Here is a 21,749-nt window from a genome sequence, read left to right on the forward strand (position 1 = left end):
GTCACGTATTAATTATTTTTAACTTCAAGGGGCTTGGACTCGGGCCCATAAGGCAAGGAGTACAAAGACCCATACATATATATATTTCCTACCGCTCATATTGAAATCTTTTAATCCAATCTGTAGGAACCAAGGGTCACACCTACTCCATGGGGTACCTCAAGGGACACTTACTCCTTAGTACTTGGATTGGAATTTTTTTAATCCAATCTGTATAAATCAATGGACACACCCATTCCATGGGGTGTTTTGAAGGGATGCATTCATCTCTATAAATAGAGGAAGTGGGTGTCTTCCAAAGAATGCACAAATTCGTGTTATGTTCTCTCTCTCTCTCTCTCTCTCTCTCTTATATTGTTATGATGGCCGCTTACTAAAGAATCATTGCAATGTTTTTTTCGATTGCATTGCATACTTGTGTGTCCTGAATACTACTCTAAAGTTCTAGAAAGGATTTGTAGTAGCGAAGTACATTGTTATTGCCGGAGGTCAATAAAGGTTGTTGTATCTTGAAAGCCTACTCGCATACACCCTATTGCACCTATAGGTAGCGATTAAGATCTTAAGAAGAGTGTTCATTAGTATGCCTTAGCCTTCCTTATCATCTTGGAAAACTCATGTTTACTAAGTTTTGAAGTCTCACTCTCGTACAAGATAAGTACGTCTCTCTTACTTGCACAACATCCATCACTCTGTCCTACAAAAATACTTGAGAGAGTTTGTGAGAAAATGGTTGAGAAAATTCTATGAGAATAGAAAGAAAACAATGAGTAAAATATAGATTTGAGAAAGCTCATGAGGATGAAAGTTTTCTCCTGCAAATCACCGAAGGTTGGAAAGGACTTGAGAAATGTTTATGAACCCTCCAAAATCTTGCTACACCAAAGTAGTACCCCATCATTTCTTATTTTAAGTTTACCCAAGGTATAAAATATTAGTATCGGGTAACGTATTGGAAGGGTAATTTTAAGAGACGTATTGTATTGTATCGAAGATACATATTGTACGCTACAAATACACATGAAAATGATCAAGATACACATGATACACTTTCAAGGCCAAAAAAACAATATATATAAGCAATATATAAAATGTATTATGTATAAACACTAAACTGGAGAATAATATATAACAAGACAAGAGACTTTCATTGATTTGAGTACAAATCCTTGCAAATGATCAATTTGATGCATCAACAAAAAATAGAATTAAAAACCATGATTTAAACACAAATATCAAGTTTTTCTAAAACCTACCTTTTTCTGTTAAATCTTCTTCAATCTTTGATTTTTTTTTAAAAATAGTCTGATAGTCACATGGGCCTTCAATGGTCATATCGACATGTATCGGTTGCTATCGACCATATCAGTATGCATTGATCTGTATCAATCTGTATCGAGTTGTATCGGTCTATATCAAACCGTATCAGTCGATACTACCGATATGTATCGATACTCTCAAAATCACAAAAGCCTTTAATGTACGTATCGAAACTATCGATACGTATCGGTCCATATCGTATCATATCGAGTCGTACTGGCCGATACAATGCGATACCAATCGAGACACTATTTTAAAAAAAAAAAAAAGATCCGTATCGATATGTATCGTATCAATATCGATCAATAGCAATACGTATCAACTAATATGATAAGATACAAACTGAAACTTTAAACATGAGTTATCTTTACTTTCTCAGCTAAATAAGTGCCCACTTGATAACCTTACGGGTGTTTCTGTTCTGATTATGTGCTGGGAAACAGCAGAATAGTTTTTTCATTTTCTGTGCTGAGAAACCGTTTTTGACCCGCTTGGTAAACCACTAGCAAAATCACAGGCTTCTTAATGGTAACCCACATAAAACCACCAACTAAAAGCCCCATGGCAATCACCGCCGCAAAAACCCACATTACGGCCTTGGATACCTTAAACCCAAATTTCACATCGTCGGTGAGATTGGTGACAGCCACACCGTATACAGCCTTGGTCATGGAAGCGGAGGGCTCCAATTGACCCAAGCGGCGAGCGGCAGCAGTGCTTCCACCGGAAGACCCAAGGGGACCGGAGGTGATAAGCCCAGTGGGCTGCAAAGGCATAGGACGGGACGACTTCTTCTGGGGATGCAAGGGCCCTGAAACGGTAAAGGATTTGGAGATAGGACCTGAATTGGAGGCGGATTGGAGGGATCCACTGTTGTGTTGGAAGGAGTGACGGGAAGGCCTTGATGGAGGTAACCTAGACGAAGTACCTGCGTTGGAAGAGGAATCCACCACTACTATGCCGAATATTTTGCCCAGTTCACCTGATTTCTTGACGTCGCCGCCGGTGTATGATACGGCTCTTGACCCCATTGTGGGTTGGCGTTCATTGTGTTGTTCTGGTGGGCTTGAGACGTACAAGCCACTGCTCAGCTGGTGAGATGGGATTCAAGTCCCCATTAGAAAGTTTTAGAAAAACACAATCGTTGCAGAGAGTGAGTCAAAGAGAGGAAAGCAAAGACTGTGGAAGTGAGTGAGGGAGTGAAGTGTGAGCGGGATTGACTGTGATGGTGGAGGAGGTGGAGGACAGGAGGAGGAAGAGAGGTGGTGATGGTAAAGAAAGAAAGAAAGAAGAGAGAGAGAGAGAGAGAGAGGATGACCTTCTTGTGAGAGCTGCGTTTTAGGTTTGGATTTTGAGACTTTTATCGGGAACAAGTTTGCAAATTTTTGCTGAGAAACGACAGAACATGTTGGACATTTCTGTCAAAAGTCTTCTAAGGAGCATAAATTTTGATTTATGTTTCAAAAAACAGTCACAAAAAACACTTCGTTATCAAGCAGTTTTTGGGTGTTTTTCCGTTTCTCAGAATGAAAAAACACCAGAAATTGTTTCTGATAAGGTTATCAAGGGGGCACTAAATAAATAAAAGGGAAGTGTTTCCTATGGGAAATGTGGCCCATGTGCGCATGGAGCCGGACCATGTGCGGAAGCACCCAGTGGGAAACGTGGCCCCTCCGTGCAAGGCACTTTTCATCCTCCCCCAAAACAGAACCATTTTCCCAAAAATATAAAATATTACATTATTACATCTACTTTGAGAATATATATTTTGCCCAAAATGAGAGTGGTGAATATGTTCATTTTGCTATCTTAAAATTCTTGGTCGCTAAATTAATCCATGATCCCAATCCCCACTTTATTTTCTAGACTGTCTACTAAAAGTATTTTATTTTGAGCCTTCATAAGTAAAGTCATTTAGGATATTGCCATTACCTTTAATTATGAGCTCAATCCCCAATTTTCAAAAGTGGATTCACTTAATTTTTAGGATAAAGTTTTCTTCGATCGACCCATTGAGGATGGTTCACCCACCATCCTAGGATTAACAAACCCTTATAGAGTTTTAGTATTTTTCCAAAACACCTTAGCGATGCCCTTTCCTGCCCAGCTAACACCCACAATGAATGGAATCCCATTCACCGTGGGTGGAGGAAAACTCAATCCTAATTTCTATTGAAGTGTTCTATGTCTAGGAGCGTGGTTCCTATGCCTGCTCGAGACCCATTCAACACCCCCTTTTTGGTTCAATCTATGAGGGGCAGAAAAGTCATTTTATTACGAGGAAAAATAGAGAGACAGACACAAGGGTGCAGGCGAGAGCCACGCTCAAGGACAGGAAACTGTCTTTCTATTTTTATTTTATATTTTTAATACACCAATCATTTCCAATTTTTTTTTAAGGCCATTTGTTCCATCACCAATATTTAGTATTTTTCTTAGAAAGTTATGGGAGACTAGTTTGCTCCACTGAGCAAGGTAAACACCTCACCTTCCCATCTTTGTAACATGACAAGTACGCATCTTTGGTGGTCAACGAGTGTGATCGTGGTTTGAGGTATCGGTATACTACACGGTTTTGAAGGTAACCAATACTAATATCTGGATGATACCGTATCAATGGAACGGTATAGACAAGGGGTAAAATAGTCAAAAAAATCTATTTTTAAGGAAATCCAGAGATAAATTTATCTGATACGGCTGATCCATGTCAATACTGGATCGATATCGTATCGATTTTGAAGATGACCAATACCCGATCGGATAGCATGCGGGAACGACTGTGATGGAGTCAAATGTTTCAATACTTCGCCACTCTTAGGTGGCCGACTCCTTTACTTATTTTACTCATTCTTTTGAGATTTTCTTCACCGAATCCATCACTGCGAGATTTTCATATCTCAATTGAGGAAAAGTCATTGTTCTCTGAGTACTGACTCCATCAGGAAAATCAAGCTTAATTTATATATATATTTTTTTGTAAAGTATGGTTTCTTCTTGTCTCGCTTGAAACGTTGTAGTTTTGCTTGTTGCTTTTGGTAATCTCTGGTAAGGAGAAAGAATGCTGGTGCATGTGGTGCGCTGCTTCTGCACCCAGACATAGGGACGAGCAAAATGACTTCCACTATCATAAAAAGGCAGGAATTCCTAAAAATATGGCGATCATTTGCTCACCCCTATGTCTGAACGCAGGGGCAGCACAGCGCACCACACACACCCAGGTAATTTTCCCTTTCCCTATTTATTAGTTCTTGTTTATCTTTTCACACTAGTTTGGGCTAACTTACCATCATGATTCACAGTCAACTCTCGCATTTTTTTTTTGGCCAAGAAATTCTTGCATTTCTCACAGGCCGCAGTTATAACTCCTCATCATAGTGTCATAGTGATGCCCCTTGAGTCGGTTGTGGAGAAAAGGAACTTGATCATGAGAGCAAGGGACCTGAGCTCCACCTATCCACAAAGTCACAGCCCTGTTTGACCTGCCATGTGGTAGAACCAGGGCCCACCTGGAGAACCTTCTCCACCATTAAAATTGAAGAAGATGGGTGCCTTAATTATGGAAACTCAGCCCAACAAAATTGATTAGGTATTATAGGTGAAATATTTAGTTTTGGCAAATATAATAAATATTCATTCTGCAAATTCCAAGCAGGGTTTGGCTTGCAATAACTAGGACTCTAGGAGGATCAAAAGAGAATAATGCAACATCCAAGCCTACCTGCATTGGTGTAGTAGCATCAAGGCGGCCAAGGTATTTCAAAGCAATTTTCCTCAGTGCTCAATTGATTAGCTAAACTGGGGGCCAACCCCAATCAATTTCATAGTAATAGTAATTGGGAATGTCATGAATATCCTAAGCAAGAAACTGAGCCAATGAGCACAGAAGCATCAAGCTACTGTTACTGGGCTGAGAATTCAATAATCTTCATTTTGTCATCTTTGGAACAACGAAGCATCTAATATAGTTGGAAAACAATGTGTCACATTCCAACAGAATTTGGATTTGGATAGAAAAGAAGAAATCTCCTTGGTCAGATATCTCAGAATGTGAACCAGAAACCATCATAAATGGTGCATGTATACAATCAGGGACAGGACTGTAGATTTTCAGTTTCTCAAAAATACATAATCAGGATGCCTTGATTAAGATGAGAATGAAGCTACAAAAGGATAATCATGCATTCCATTTGTTTCAACATAAAGCAGCACTTTGCACATATTCCACCCATCATAGATTATAGTCCACTATGTTACTGTTACCTTGTGTTCAAATCGAACTCCCCAGCACCCCTCCACTCCCCTTGCACGCCTGTCTCTCCATTTTCAGGCTCATTCTCATCATTCAGGAAATCTTCAGATGGCTCTTCATCATCTTTCTGTGGGTTTCCCCATCCCTGTATCATCTCATCCATGTTAATTCCCTGTTCTTGGACAACCAAACCATTGTCTGCTTGAGAGCCAGCAGCAATCCCTCGCATTGGCGCACGTGCAAGCATCTCAGCATGGGCTTGTGCTTCGGCACGAGCTTGCTCTGCCTTAACCATTGCTGCCATCCGCATCTTAGCCTCGGCAGCTTCTCGACCTGCTTTCTCCCTAGATTCAATTTCTGCTCTTAAATCCAACAAGGCTTGTTTCTCCTCTTGTAAAAGAGCTTGTTCAATCATCAACCTTTCCTCCGATCGGAATTCCCCTAGGGTCCGTTTGCGTGAAATTATGGTGAAGGCAAGTACTTGTTTCTCAAAAGTTGAAGTGAACTCTGCAACCTTTGTGGAAATATTATGGTCCCACTGCTGGGAGCGTGAGGGCATCTGACCTGTTGTATCAGAATCAAGAATCCTGTCATCCTCTTCTACCTCATAGTCTGCCACCACATGGTAGGGCAGTAGCCTGCGTAAGTTCAGAAGATGGATGAAGAAAAGCAATAATGTTGTTGGGAAAACATTCTGAAACAGAAAAACGTTAAGAAACCATAAAGTGTGTAGGCATTGTTATGATCAAAGAACAATGACAAGGATGTGCAACCAGGGTAGACGATAACCATATACACAAGTCTGTATGCATGGCAACATGATGCGATTAGTATCTGTTTAGGTTTCATCCATCAAGTAATTAACTTCAATCATTATCTATGAAATGTAAAGTTTAGCTCAACTTGAATTTCTACAACCAAAACAAACCCCCCCCCCCCTCCCCACCAGCAAAAAACTAAAAGTTGATTATATAAGTGGAAACCACCATGCAGTCTGTGTCTCTGCATACAGGCAAGGAAACAGGCTAAAGTTGAAAGACATGAACTTGTGCAAGTATACATCTCAACTTGTGCAAGTACCATAGTTGTCACGGCGTCATGGCGATCCAAGTCGGTGGAGGGGTGTCTGATCGATATATCAGCACGTCGCCCGTCATGGCGGTCATGTCGACCATGGCAAAATTGTAATTAAATCCAAAGTTGAATGGCAAACTAGTAGATAAATCAAGATTTATAACAGCAATGGCAGAATTGTAATTAAATCCAAAGTTGAATGGCAAACTAGTAGATAAATCAAGATTTATAACAGCAATGGAAGAATTGTAATTAATCTGAAGTTGTAAAGGAGTGGCAGAACTGTAATTTAATGGAGTTAAAGAGAAAATTGAATGGGTTAAACAGAATAGCAATAGAGAATATAAGGGGTTTTATATAAATAATATAAGTTGTCCTTACTTGCAATTTTAAAGACTTAATGTCTTCTTTAACCTTGCAATAACACGATAGATAGAGAGGCAGAGAGGCAGTGAACTGGAGTAGTTCCAGCAGAGGAAACTCCTTATGAAGACGATTCTCCCTGCAATTTCTGGAACAAAATTGCAGCACCAAGGTCTGCCGATCCCAACGAGAAATAGCCCCAAAATTCTACTGACAACCGAATGGTAAGATCTGAAATCAGATCTGGCGGATGTCTTAGTTGCAGGTTACTAAACCAAGGCCAAAATAGGAGATTTAGGGAAGCAGGGTGGATCTAAGGTTGGGGAAGAAACAAAAAATTAAAGAAGAAGAAATCGAAGAGGGAAAGAGAGGGAAAGAGAGGCAGGAAGAAGAAATCGAAGAGGGAAAGAGAGACAGGACACCATGGCGTAGGTTGATATGCACAGACCTCCAGCGCCAGGACGCCATGGCGGCGCCATGACAACTATGGCAAGTACACATCTCAACTTGTGCAAGCACACATCTCAGAAAATCAAACCAGGGTTGACTTCTGAAACATCCTTATCCTAAAAGGTCTTACAGTCCCGGTTTGTCAATGAGATTCTAAAATTTAGAATTGGTCAAAGGACTTTAGTTTGACAGAAGTACCCAATAACTATTCTGAGTTGTATGTTTCTATATGGGTTTTGTAATGATTCCAAGTACGCAATGAAGATAGAGACTGCTTGATTGAAAATTGAAATGGGCAGAGGAGGTCTCCACCATCAGACATTGTTTATCTGATCGGATTCTACTTCCAGCAGAATAAAATTAACAAATCCTCCACTAAAATAAGTGCACTTTGTTATTTATTTGCATCACATGCAATTTTTATTTCATTATGAAAAGAACAATTCCAAGTGGTATAAGGTTGAAATCATGATTTCTTGGATTAGTGTAGGAACTTAGACCTTAACTATCATGCAAAAATCATTCTACAAGCAAACTATAATAAATAAAAATATAAGCACTATCATAAGATATGAGTACAACATATATAACTAATAACAGGATTTCAGTAATGACAAAGAAGCCCAACCTTGATTAGTCATACAACATATGTATAGAGAATAGTGAGAGAGGATAATGGAGAAAAATGATTGAAAGACCTATGAGAGCAAAATATTGCTCACAATTTATTAATATACCAGGCCTAGCCCTATTTATAGAGTTCTGGCTCAAGCCAAGCCAGGCCATCGGGATGTGCTAGCATCGGCCCAACTATTATCAGACTAGGGTTGGGTGAGGTCTGGCTTCCGGGCATATCTCAGCCTAAATCCAGGGCCGGGCTGTTAGGGCTAAATTCATGGTCTCACTGACTGGGCCACAGTCTGGCCTAGTCCAAGTTTCATCTCTACATAGCTGAGTTGGTGTAATCCCGGGTTTGAAACTCCATTTGGAATTGCTATATGCCCACCCAAACAACAATAATCCATGTGTGCTAGTGTAATGGCAGTTCTGTAAGTAACTTGAAAATTAGAACTAACAATTGAAGGAAAAATGTGGTTGAGGAACTGGAATCAAAATTTCTTAATACAAGAAGAGGTCCCTTGGAGTATGATCTTTGCAAAATGATTGGATGAGACTCAAGCAGGGATAAACGCCAAAGTGGAACTATGGAGATCAACCTTGGAATCAAAAGGCCTGAAGATAAGCTGAACAAAGACCGAATATATGGTGCATTACTTTAGCAACACTGAGACAGATAATGAAGCGGTGAATATTGGTGGGAGAGAGATCCCACAAAGTGAGTATTTTAGATGTCTAGGATCAATCGTTAATAAGGAGGGTGACATAGAGGACAATGTTGCCTAGAGGATTAAAATACGATGGATGAAGTGGAGAAGTGCGTCCGCCGTCCAGAGTACTGCATGATCGGCGTAACCCTTTAAAGCTTAAAGGAAATTTCAATAGGACTGTCATTAGACCAGCTATGATGTACAGTGCGAAATGTTGGGCTTTGAAGAAGTGTCATATAAATAAACTTCAGGTGGCAGAGATTTTTTTTTTTTTTTTTTTAACCCGAACCTTACCTGGGACCCGGGCCAGCCCCTAGCATTTTATTAATTTCCAAAAAGAATGAAAGAATACAAGGGGGGGACATACCACCTTACCCCAACCCAAGGAGCACAAGACTCGATAAGGCCTCTCAACTCGAAACCTCTCCAACCCCATATAGGAAAAGTGACAAATCACAGAGAATTAGTGTCTGAGGACAGGCAGTCCTGCCTTGTCCTCTCTAAGGATTCCCTGAAGTTCCCCCAAGGGCAGGCTGCCCTAGTGGAAAGTGCAGGAGGTCCCAGTATTACAAGCTTGATTAGCCAGCCAATCCGCTGCTCTGTTACTTTCACGATAGGCAAAGGTCACCTTAGCCCAGGTATGAGAGACAAGGGTCATTATCTCCTGAAACCAGTACCAGCCTTTCCATAAGTTACTCTTTTTCAGGTTAATCATCCTAACCATGGAAGCAGAATCGGAGTTAACCGTCACATCAACCAACCCTAACTCCTTGCAGATCTGCAAACCATCCCTCATTGCTCTAAGCTCCATTATCGAGCTAGTGCAACCGCCATAGAAATTTGAGAATGCTGCCATCACCATCCCATTCGGACCCCTAACCACCCCTCCTCCTACACCTAGGCTGCCCTTGCAAGCTCCATCCACATTAAGCTTAAATGAGACAAAGGGTGGGCACCAATAAATGGGGAGCGGGCGTTTCAGCCTTGTCGTAGGCGCTTCCAAGCCAAAGCATTGAAGGATTAGGTCTTCTCTATAAGATTTCAACTGGCCCAACTTTGAGGGAAGCCAAATTTCCTTGACCCAGCCTTTAATGCGCTCAATTATTGAACCAGCGGAGCGTCTCATCTCTCCATGCCTTCTATTGTTTCTCTCCTTCCAAAGCTCCCACACAATCAAAGAAGGTAAAATCCTTGTGATGTACGCACTTAAGCTGTTACAGTTCGCCGAATTCTGCCAATGGATAACCCGACCTCTGACATTCTGGTAGTGAAGAAAGGAAATGTCCAAGAGTCTAGAGAAATACCCCCAGACTTTAGAAGCCACGACGCCAGTTCCCAGGCAGTGATCAGTAGTTTCCATCCTTGGCTGCCCACAACAATTGCACTTGGAGGCCAGAGGGATACCAACCGACATTAACGAATCATCAGTTGGGATCTTACCATTAAGGAGCTGCCAAGAAAAGAAAGCTATTTTCAAGGGCAAAGTTTGATTTTGATCCACCTAGCGTAAGGTGTGGCTGGTGACACACGCCGAATCTCATTCCACGCCGACTTAGTGGAGAAGCAACCATCACTAGAAGGAGTCCATACTAGCACATCATCACCATCTAAAAGAGAGAAGTTACCCCGGGCTATGCAATTTCTAACTGTTGCCGAGTCAATATGGTTTAGAAGGTCCTCCCTCCAAGAACCGTCCTCATCAAATGCGTCCTTAACACACAATTCCATGTCAGCCAGCAGCCCATTGTCAACAAAATCAATCAACGGGCCAGCCCCAGTCCAATTATCGAGCCAAAAAGACACATTACCAGAACCGAGAAGCCACTGCGAGTGGTCCAACATGAACCCCTTGTGTTCCAGGGCAGCTTTCCAAGTCTTAGAGCCCATCCTCACCAACCCTGCCAAGGTAGGATGAGCATTTTTAAAATACTTTGCCCTGAAAAAACGACTCCACAGGGAGTGGTCTGGAAAGATCCTCCAGAGGCTTTTAAGCCTGAGGGATAGACCTACCTCCTCCAGCAATCTAACCCCCAACCCCCCTTCCTCAAGAGGTCTACACACCTTCCGCCAACACACCCAATGCCTACGCTTCCCCCATTCAAAGCTTCCCTACAGAAAATCAGCAAAAATCCGATAAAGCATACGAATAACAGCCTTCGGTGGGTCCAGAGTTGCCAGAACATGAATCGGTATAGAAGAGAGTACGTGTTTTAACAGCATAACACGTCCACCAGCCGATAACAACCTTCCCTTCCAGCCAGCCACCTTATTCCTGATTTTCTCCACCAGACCATCAAAGAAGCAGATCCGGAGTCTACCCGAGTGGAGAGGAGCCCCTAGGTAGGTAATTGGGAGTGACTGCCTAGGAAAACCCATAACTGATCCAATCATGCGAGCTCGAGCCACCGAGATTTTTCCACCTGCTACAAAACAGCTGGAAAACTAAGAAGAATAAAATAAGAAATGACCATATAATAGCTGGTTTGGGAGTAGCCCCAATTCATGATAAACTTAGAGAGAGTCGTTTGAGGTGGCATGGCCTTGTTCAACGAAAGCCATCGGATGCCCCAGTTCGAAGGAGCGACCTGATCCAAATTGAGGGAACCAAAAGATCTAGAGGCAGGCCTAAGATAACCATAGGAGAAGTGGTGAAGAAAGACATGCTTAGCTTAGTCCTTGCTCTTTGTATGACTTCAAATAGAGTTGAAGTGGAGAGCAAAGATCCACGTGGGCGACTCCATTTTAGTTGGGCTATGATATTTGTGACTATGGTGTTGATACACTCCTTTCTCGAGGCCTGAGACTCAGTTGCGATGTGGTTCATTGCTAGGTCAGGTCGATGCCCTAGAATTTATCATTGTTGTGTGCTCCCTCCCTTTTTTATATTATTAAATTCGGTTACATTTGGGATCCATGTAGCCGACCCCATTTACTTGGAATAAAACTAAGTAGTAGTTGTTGGGAAAAGAATGAGATAACTAAACAATAGAAGGTTAGTTATGTAAATGAGAACAAAGGATTAAACATTTTGAAGGAGTTTTCTTCCTTTCGATAGCAGACCAGCAGCAGGGGAGGGTTTCGCTTCAAGGAGAAGTCTCCTCAAGATGGAACTAATCAAGCTGGGGTTTTTGGACCTAAATTGCCCCTATCCTTGGTAGTAGCAAGTAACAACAGTCCACATAAGTTGCTGAGTAAATACTAAAACTATTCTGCAACTCAAGCAGGTGGTAAAACAGAAAAACCGATCCTAGTTCCGATTTGGACGACAGGTAAGATTTTAGGGGACAAGACTCCAGGGCCTTTGTCACTTAAGGGAAAGGTTCACATTTCAATGGGAAGGGTTTGAGTAACTGAGGTTCAACTCAACTTTGGGGATGCCAATGTCGTTAATCACACAACGAGAACAGGGCAGAGAGAGGAGTAAAGGGAAAGCAATAATGGAAAGGGAAAGAGGGAAGGGAACAGTAACAGTGATGCAGGAGGAACAAGAGAAGAAGAAAAGGAACAAAAGGAAGAGGAAGGAGAGGGATCGTACCTGTGAGAGAGAGAGAGAAAAGGATACAACAAGCCAACAGACCCACACCTTGCACCACGGTAACTCATTGCAACTCAACAACTATTCATTCCATTCTATTTTTGCATAAAGGTTACTTACATATACATAAAGAAAAAAGAAATCAAGGTCCCTAACCAACTCTAAACTGAAATAAAAGTAAAATCAAATCCCCTCTCCTATTTGCTACTAACGTATCCAACTTATTACCCCAAAAAAAAGACAAAGTAAATAAAATAGAAGATTAATTATTATCTCCCCAACCATACTAGTCATGACTCATGACTCCTCTATCAAACAACTTATGAGGATTTCCAGCCACTCGAATAGGAATATTAAGTGAACATTGCTGAAAAAGCACATTCTGAAGCCTTTTTTCGTCGTCAATTGGTCGAGTTACATGACACAGCAAAAGACTAAAGTGATATTCAGACTATCTTCAAAATCACAGATGGACAACGTATTTTTACTACAGCTCTGCCAATTGAGTACGATAGATCATAGATCTGAACAACAGATTATTGAAGTAAATCAGCAGATGGAAAGTTGGCAAGATTTACACCAGTTGGATGCTTCGTATGATTTAATTCTCGAAACTACAGATCAGATAGAAGGTAATCAAATGTTGATGGAGCAGCAGGCGGATGATGATACTAACAGCATGGACAGTATTGTTTGGTGCAACATAGAGAACATGGGTGAACCATAGCAACATGGACACTTGTCTGTTTTCTACAAAAGATAATAACAAATGACTGAAGTGGACCCCACAAATATCTTCTTGCAAAACGAAAATATTTTCTTAAAGTTGTTTCCCATATACGACTGCACACTATTCAACATATGTGGACAACTTTCAACACCGACACTTATTTAAACAAAAGAAGATATTTTGAAACTAAAGTGCGATAGTGGAAGACGTTATGAATAGCATTAAAAAGTGTCTTGATGCTTATAAATAGGCATCCTTAGTTCATTGAAGGGACGGTGAGTGCACCCTTCTCTTCTTCTTTGTCTCTCATCTCTTTAGTTTTTTCTTTCTTTCTTTCTTCATGAGTGTTTGCTTTCTATTAAAGTTAGTAGTTGTTTGAAGAAGTTTTTTTTTTTTTTTTTTTTGTCTTTTTCCTTGTAAGAGTTATTGAGTATTGTTATGGCTTGATGTTGTATTCTTGGCTTGAATTTGTTTGAAGGACATGAAAGCTTATTTCTTTGGTATCATATAATTACAAGGTATTCACAGCTTGTATTTCCCCTTGTGTAGATCTAAATAAGTACCATTAACAGCTATATTTTTATTGTTAAGATTACTCCCTCATTGAAAAAATGAGGGGAAAATTGGTATATCTGAGGTGTTAGGTTCAGTCGTAGATGTACTGCCTTCTTCATGGGTCTTTATTTCATCCACAACTCATTCTGAATATTAAGGACAAAATTCTGAATCCTTGTCAGGAGGGTAATCAATAGATACATTCCTCGTCCGAGTACTCGTAGTTGGGTTTTGATCATCCTGAGATTGATCGGAGTCATCTGAATTAGAGTCTGACCTCAAACTCAAACAACTCAAATTTTCTGAACTTACCATGCTTGTCGTATGACATTTGGTGTCTTTATCATTAGTCTCCTCTAGACTAATGACACATTCATAACCATAATTGGTCAATAAAGACCCCTGTTGGGTACATAGAGTCTGCATCATATGCAATAATTTTTCTCTTTCTACACAATCTCGTTCTTTGATATTCTGAGACTTCCAATATTCAATTTTTTCTATTAGATTGAAATTGGCCATAGGCTAGATCATCCTCAAGGACAAAATTTTGCTCCATAGAATAGATTTGTACGAAGTGTTCCTGTACCACCTAAAATAGATGAGCCTGTAGTTAAGACTCTGGCTAAGAGTCGGTTCTTTAGACTCATAATTGAGGTCGAAATTAGATATTGTATTAATCTGTTCAACATTTTCCTCTATCTGATCCATCTGTTTTTGAGTTTTTCTATAAAAAAGAAAAAGAAAAAGAAGTGCTTAAATCAACAAACATATTTAAACTACGATTAATACTACTAACAGAATTTTCTGCAATTTTCTCAATGTGTAATTTATGCGCATATAAACTTTCATACTTCGTAATGCAGCAGCTACACAAGTAATGGAATCCATTACAAACTGGATTTGGTGCCTAAGACCACCTGTGGTCTATTCCTTCCAACAATGGTTTAATGTCCAATACATCACATAGGCTTTAACGGACAAGACAATGGAAAGATCACACAAGCAGATGGCCTTTAACCATGGTTCAAAATCTCGCGATATTTCGAAATATCGCTTAATTTCGTATATCTCGAGCTTACCGAGATGCGAAATCAGGTCGAAATGAAAAAATACCATATTTGTCGATATCTCGTGAGATATCGTGAGATATCGACGATATCTCGTGAGATATCGACAATATCTCGATATCTCGTGAGATATCGACGAAATATGGTATTTTGGCTTAAAGTGTCACGTGAAGGGGGCTTTAATACAATATTTCGCAAATTTCGGTCCATATTTCGACCGAGAGCTGCATTTGCTAAGGAATTTCAGTCTTTTGCCTATTCTTCCACTCTTCCAAGCTCTCATCCAACACTCTAGCCATTGTTCAAGCACATTGTTGTCGGATTTTCGCGTAAACTCATCGGAGGGTCATCTAAGCTCATCATCCAAGCTTTTTCCACTATTTAAGGTAAATTCTATTCCTCTAAAACTATTTTTTTGAAAAGACTATGTACAAATTTTGTTGGATGGTGATGATATTAATATATGTTAGACAGGAGGCCGATCTATAGCCTCACGATGTCGAAATTTTTTTCCATATGTATTTTTTTTTTTTTTTTTTTCTGGTTTTAAAAATTCATTTTCCTACAATTAAAATAGGAAATAATTAGGGTAATATGACTTAGATGGTAATGAATTAAATATATGTTAGACACCAATGGCCGATCTACGGCTTCACGGTGTCGGATTTATTTTTCTGCTCTTAAATAATTATTTTAATTTTCGCACATACCACTCCATTGGCATCGGATTATGGTGCATCACAACCTTACGATGGATATAGATATGGATCATCATCATATGGGCGAGTTTAGTGGGTAGGGGACTATGACTACGAGTCCAGTCCGAGGACATCTTGGATCATCTTTTGTAAATAACATCTTTGCATACCCTAGCGGACCTAACTACCAACCTCACTAGACTTTGCAACACCGTGGATCAATAACTGCCACTTTACACTTGTGATGACTACACTCTCTTTTCTCCCCATTCTATACCCCGGACAGAGAGCTAACTCCGCGAGGCGGACCTAACTACCAACCTCACTATTATTTTTTTTTTTTTTATTTTATATTATAAAAAATAATTTTAATTTTTTTATATATTTATAAATATATTTATTTATATACAAGGAAATAAATACAGAGCTAACTTCTTCAAGCAACTACTAATTTAAAGTCTTAAATACCAACACTCATGAAGAAAGAAAGAAAAAAGCTAAAGAGACGAGAGACTAAGAAGAAGAGAGGGGTAAACTCACCGTCCCCTCAATGAACTAAGAATGCCTATTTATAACCTAAACATCAATACATTATTTAATGCTATTCATAATGTCTTCTAGTATCACATGCTAATTTCAAAATATTTTCTTTTGTTTAAAGAAATGTCAGTGTTGAAAGTTGTTCACGTATGCTGAAGATATTTTTGGGGTCCACTTAAATCATTTGTTATGATCTTTCCTAGAAAACGGGCAAATGTCCATGTTGTTATGGTTCACTCATGTTTTCTATGTTGTGCCAAGTAATACTATCCATGCTGACAGTATCATCATCCGTCTGCTACTCCATCAGCATTTGATTAGCTTCCATCTGATCTTCAGTTTCGAGAATTAAATCATATGGAGCATCCAACTAATGTAAATCTTGTCAACTTTCCATCAGCTGATTTACTTCAATAATCTATTGTTCAGATCTATCATAGTCAATTGATAGAACTATAGTAAAATCCTCCATCCATCTGTAATTTTGAAGATAGTCTGAATATCCCTTTAATCTCTTATTGTGTCATGTAACTCGATCAATTGATAACGAAAAAGGGCTTCAAGATGTGCTTTTCTAGCAATATTCACTTAATATTCAAATTCAGGTTGCTGGAAATCCTCATCAGTTACTTGATATAGGAAACAGAACTGGTATGGTTGGAAGAACTTTTCGCTCTGTCTCTAGCCTAAAGTGCTGAAAATGTGAAAACCCAAATGTTTTTCAAATTTCTAGTTTTTTGTCACATGAAAAATCATTGATTTAATTATTGCAGGAAAATTCGATAATTGATTCCATTCAATGCAACGAAAAACAATTTTGCCGACAAATCCCCAATCAATGCATTGGAAATCCCAACCATCATGGTTTATGAAGACATAAATTTTAGATTAAGTCTTACATTATAATATAGAAAAACGATGAAACTTTTCTAATATGTTGTTTATCACATGGTATTGCTCCCTATCAATCATTTTTAAATATAGGAGTTTATCAAATCTCTTGGAAGAATTTGTTTGGTTTTTTCATAAAGACAAATTCTTTTAATTTTTTCAGAAAGAGGGTCTCTTGTTTTTTAACAAGAAACTCAGAAATCTCAAGAAAATTCTTGATTTTTTCAAAAGAAAAATCACCCTCCCAATTTGTTTGTTTAACAATATTGAAGATGAGGTTTTGAAAACTCGTTTACTTCGCACAATGCTTTGATAGCTTTTCTGTGAGTTGTCCCATGTGTTGTCTGAAAAGTTTTCTTTTTCCAAGACAGTGGGCTTCATAGTTGTCATGGAGCCGCCATGGCGTCCTGGCGCTGGAGAAGGTTGCATGGCGACCTACGCCATGGCGTCCCTCTTTGATTTCTTCTTCCTGTCTCTCTTTCCCTCTTCGATTTCTTCTTCCTGTCTTCGATTTCTTCTTCCCTCTTCGATTTCTTCTTTCCCTCTTCAATTTCTTTCAATTTCTTCTTTCCCTCTTCGATTTCTTCTTTCCCTCTTCAATTTCTTTCAATTTCTTCTTTCCCTCTTCGATTTCTTCTTCAATTTCTTCTTTCCCTCTTCGATTTCTTTCGATTTCTTCTTTCCCTCTTCGATTTCTTCTTAAAACTTGAGAAACAATAGAGAAAAAATAAAACATGACTTGAGTATACATCTATTAAAACATTAAAAATAGAGAAAATAAAAAATAAAACATGATCGACATGCTCGCCATGGCAACGGCGTTGCCATGGCGGGCGACATGTCGATATATCGGCGTGACACCCCTCCACTGACTTGGATCGCCGTGACGCCGTGACAACTATGGTGGGCTTTCCATGCACCATTAAGCTCTGAATAATATTCCGCTTATTTGGATTATAAAAATCAGGAACTTGACTAGGATCTGATTGCGGATGTAGATTCAATTGGCTTTGAATCCTTAGTGCCTGAGAATATGATAGTATCTCAATATTTTTAGATTGACCATCCCAAAACAGCCACCTTAATGACATTTACAACTAAGAAGAGCACTACTAACAAGAAAATCAGCAAATGCATCCCAAACAAGTAGCAAGGAATTAAAGTTAGCTTGTCTGCCTAATAACAAAGATAATTTTTGTCCTCTGAGATCAATGGTTCATTTTAATCTGACTATTTGTATAATATTGTAATGGCTAATAAGAAACATGCAACACTTATTCCTAGCATGGTACTAAATCTCGTTTCGTTTCGGTGTTTCTGTCTGACCGAAATTTCCGAGATACCAAAATTTCGTCGAAATATGGTATTTTTCTGTGGGTGTAAAATGCCAAAAATACCGAGATTTCCGAAATTTTCGAAACGAGATTACCGAGATTTCCGAAATTTCCGAAACGAGATGACCGAAATATTTGAAATATTGCACGTGACACTTTTAATGACTTTTTCAATATCTCGCGATATATCGTGAGTCCACGATATTTCGTCGATATCTCGTGAGATATCGTCGAAATATGGTATTTTTCCATTTCGGATTGGTATCGTATCTCGGACAGCTCGAGATATACGAAATTTGGCGAGATTTTGAACCTTGATTCCTAGATATCTAATTGAAGAGGATATTTTTCCCAACCACTTCTACCCAAATCATGTTTCCAATTTCCTCCTAACTAATCTTGCTGCATCCATTTCAAATCTTTAATCTCAGCTACACACAGGTAATACGTAAAATGTTACCTGAAATGTTCATCTCCATAAACCTTTGAGAGGCTCATAGCCTATAGAATTAACCACTTAATGAAGCCATCAATCAAACACTCTAACAGACACAGCCATAAATCTATAAGCAAGATCCTCTTTGATCACTCCCTCCTCACAGATAAGTGAACCAAGAATGAGATTTGGTCAACTTTGGTAACTTCAAGCCATCAGTCTTAACAAGTCTACACTTCCACTTTATGGCTTATCTTCAGATCTTTTGATTCTGGAGCATCCATCCTTGATTCTGATTTGATATTTCCATCTTCTCCATTCCTGTCAATCAAAACTGTATCATCGATAAACAGCACACAATGGGATTCATACTTTATATGTCCAGTCAACCCATCCATAACTAAAGCAATATGGTATGGGCTCAATGCCAATCCCCAAGGTTGACCTACTCTGACTTGAAACTCCTATGTTTCTTCCCTAGTATTAGCAACAGTAGTTACAGTCCATAACACATACTTAATTGCATCAGTACATATACTTGAGACCCTTTATTATCTCCAGAAACCACTAAATGATCTGTCTAGGCATTCATTCATTAAAACCAAATAGTCATGTTGAAAGGGTGACTAAAAAGCTTCAAATGGTACCAAAATCACACCAATTACTAGTTTAGCTATTAAAACTTTCTTAAATAAAAAAAAAATAGATTTGATATGAAGCTTCTCAACTACAAATGTTTACCCACATTTTAATTCCATGTTCCTTTGCTTATCTATCTTCAACTGCCACAATTTTGTTCTCTCTAAAGGACAGATACAGCATGCCACAACCGGCTGTTTTTGGCTCCTCCATGTGACCAGAATGTGCAATAGCCTAATGAAGGCCTTCTGTTAGAAACAGAGTCTACCCAATCAGCATTAGTGTAGCCTTCAATCCTCAAATGGTTGTGTCTGGCATATAATGGTCTTTCTCCTGTGGTAGACTTTGTAAATCAAGACAGTGTAAGACTCGGTATTAGCGCTAGCGGTAGCCAGCGCTAATACCGAGATAGGTAGGGGTAGTTTAGGATATGTCTTTTGTTTCTTATTTTCTTATTTCCAATAATGTCCTTTGTTGCTCTTAGTTATTATATATATCGAATGGAGTGGGTGTTTCAACTTTATGTTGCAACTCCCAAGGTTACACAAAACTATTGATTCTCTTTGTTCTCTCTCTTCTCTTATTGTTTACATGATAGCAAGATCCTTAGGCACCACTACAACTTTCCTAATATCTTGTTCTCCTCTCTTTCAAGGTTTCAATCATTATTGATTGATTCATATCAGATTGATTTTGCGGTTTCTTTTGTCTATCGTTTGAATGGGTACAATACCCTATGCTGTGTTTTGGGACTGTTTAGAGACTAGTTCATGTTTCAAAATTAAGAACTAGGTCTCTCTTTTTGTGGTGATTGATTTATGGAGTGAAGATTGCAGTTGAAGTTCTAGATTCAGAAATCAACATCAGTTTGTTTGGGTTTTTGGAATCGATTTTCTTCGGAGTTTTGAGAAATCGACATTATCAGGATTTTGGCTTTCTCTCTGAATCATAGGTACGTATTGCAATTTCAATCTATTTTCTGTGTTTGTGAAAGAAGTTTGAGCCACCAAAAAGTGTAGTTACTAAGGTTATGTCTTCGTCCTCCAACCGTATTACTAAAAAGAAGTTTGAAGGTATTGCCTACTTTCGACAATGGAAGAAAATTGTCACTTGACGAAGACTAAACCTGCTGATGATGCGTCATGGAACACCATTGATACACGTATTATTGGGATAGATGTTGAATTCCATGGAGAATCAGATTGTTGACTTGGTGACCCATATTGATATTGTTAAGGAACTATGGGAATATCTGAATTTTATGCATTCAGGACAGGACAACCTTTCTCGTATCTATGAGTTGTCTCAAGAGTTTTATAGGGCTGATCGAAAGGGTCGTCCTTTAACCTAGTACTATGCTGACTTCAAGAGGATGTATGAGGAGCTGAATTCTCTACTTCCAATCAGTTATGATGTACAACAAATGAAAAATCAGCGAGAGCAACTCGCCATCATGGGATATTTGGGTGGTCTTGGGAAGGATTCTGATTTAGTTCGTTCTCAGATTCTCGGTGGAGATAAGGTAGCCACGCTTTCAGACACTTTTTCACAAGTTCTACAAGTATCTTGTGATTCCACCCATGTTGACAATTCAGCCCTAGCTTCTTTTACACCTAACCGTGGGCCCAATAGTGGGACACATAATGGTGGCAGTGGTGGTCGTGGTCGTGGGGCTAGTTTTGGTAAAGCTCCTATTTCTGGTACTCAGGCAACTTCATCAGGTTTGGTGAAGACATGCCATCATTATGGTCAACCAGGACATATCCAACGTTTTTGTTGGAAACTTCATGGCAAACCACCTCAGCAACAATTTGTTAATTCCACTGCTAATACTGATTCCGCTACTACCTCATCTCCAGAGTCTAAGGGTAAGACACTGAAGATGTCTGATGAGGATTATGCACGTTTTACCCAGTTTCAGATTTCTCAGTTGTCCTAGCCTTCAGTTGCTACATTTGTTTAGACAGGTAATGCCATTGCATGTCTTTCGACAACTTCCCGCCTCTGGATCATAGATTCAAGTGCATTGGATCATATGACTAGGGTCTCAAATATATTTTCTTCTTTTCATAGTTTGTCCTCTAGTGTTACTTTAGCTGATGGTTCTTTAGCTAAAGTTACAAGTACAGGCACTGTTCATGCCACCCCTTCTTTATCCTTGTCTTCTGTTCTTTATTTACTTGAGTTCCCTTTTAATATTTTGTTTGTCAATAGGTTTACCAAAACATCTAATTGTTCGGTAACCTTTTTCTTTGATTCTTGTGTATACCAGGATCTTACAACGACGAAGATGATTGGTAGAGGTCGTGAATCGGGGGGGGTTGTATCTACTCGAGGACACTTCATCACAAAAGTTTCGTTATTGGGTTAGCCATACACTTCACATGTTTCTAGTGATTCACATGGCATCATCAAATGATACAAGTCTTGGATAAGAATCTACAACGCACTAGAACAACCTTGTTGACGATCCTTTACCCTGACAGCATAATCGAATTGCGTGGGATTCAGAAGTGAAAGAAATCATTTTATCTACT

General features: G+C 39.3%; 1 protein-coding gene and 1 long non-coding RNA gene across 7 annotated transcripts in view; both read right to left on the reverse strand.

Annotated features, from left to right (window-relative positions):
- Positions 1 to 5,424: 5,424 nt before the first annotated feature.
- LOC122646559 (putative mediator of RNA polymerase II transcription subunit 12) overlaps positions 5,425 to 21,749 on the reverse strand; it is a 42,156-nt gene continuing 25,831 nt past the window's right edge. For all 6 annotated transcript variants that reach the window (XM_043840134.1, XM_043840129.1, XM_043840130.1 and 3 more), the window contains one exon: positions 5,425 to 6,207. In XM_043840134.1, coding sequence (XP_043696069.1) covers positions 5,577 to 6,207 — 631 coding nt within the window. In that variant the 3' untranslated portion in view covers positions 5,425 to 5,576. The remainder of the gene's footprint in view (positions 6,208 to 21,749) is intronic.
- Positions 14,349 to 21,690, reverse strand: LOC122646561. The gene is made up of 3 exons (XR_006330650.1): positions 21,615 to 21,690; positions 20,772 to 20,777; positions 14,349 to 14,359 (listed from the first exon to the last, which is right to left on the reverse strand). It is a non-coding gene; the product is annotated as an uncharacterized LOC122646561 (long non-coding RNA).

The sequence above is a fragment of the Telopea speciosissima genome, chromosome 11 (genome assembly GCF_018873765.1).
Source record: "Telopea speciosissima isolate NSW1024214 ecotype Mountain lineage chromosome 11, Tspe_v1, whole genome shotgun sequence".
Taxonomy (NCBI): domain Eukaryota; kingdom Viridiplantae; phylum Streptophyta; class Magnoliopsida; order Proteales; family Proteaceae; genus Telopea; species Telopea speciosissima.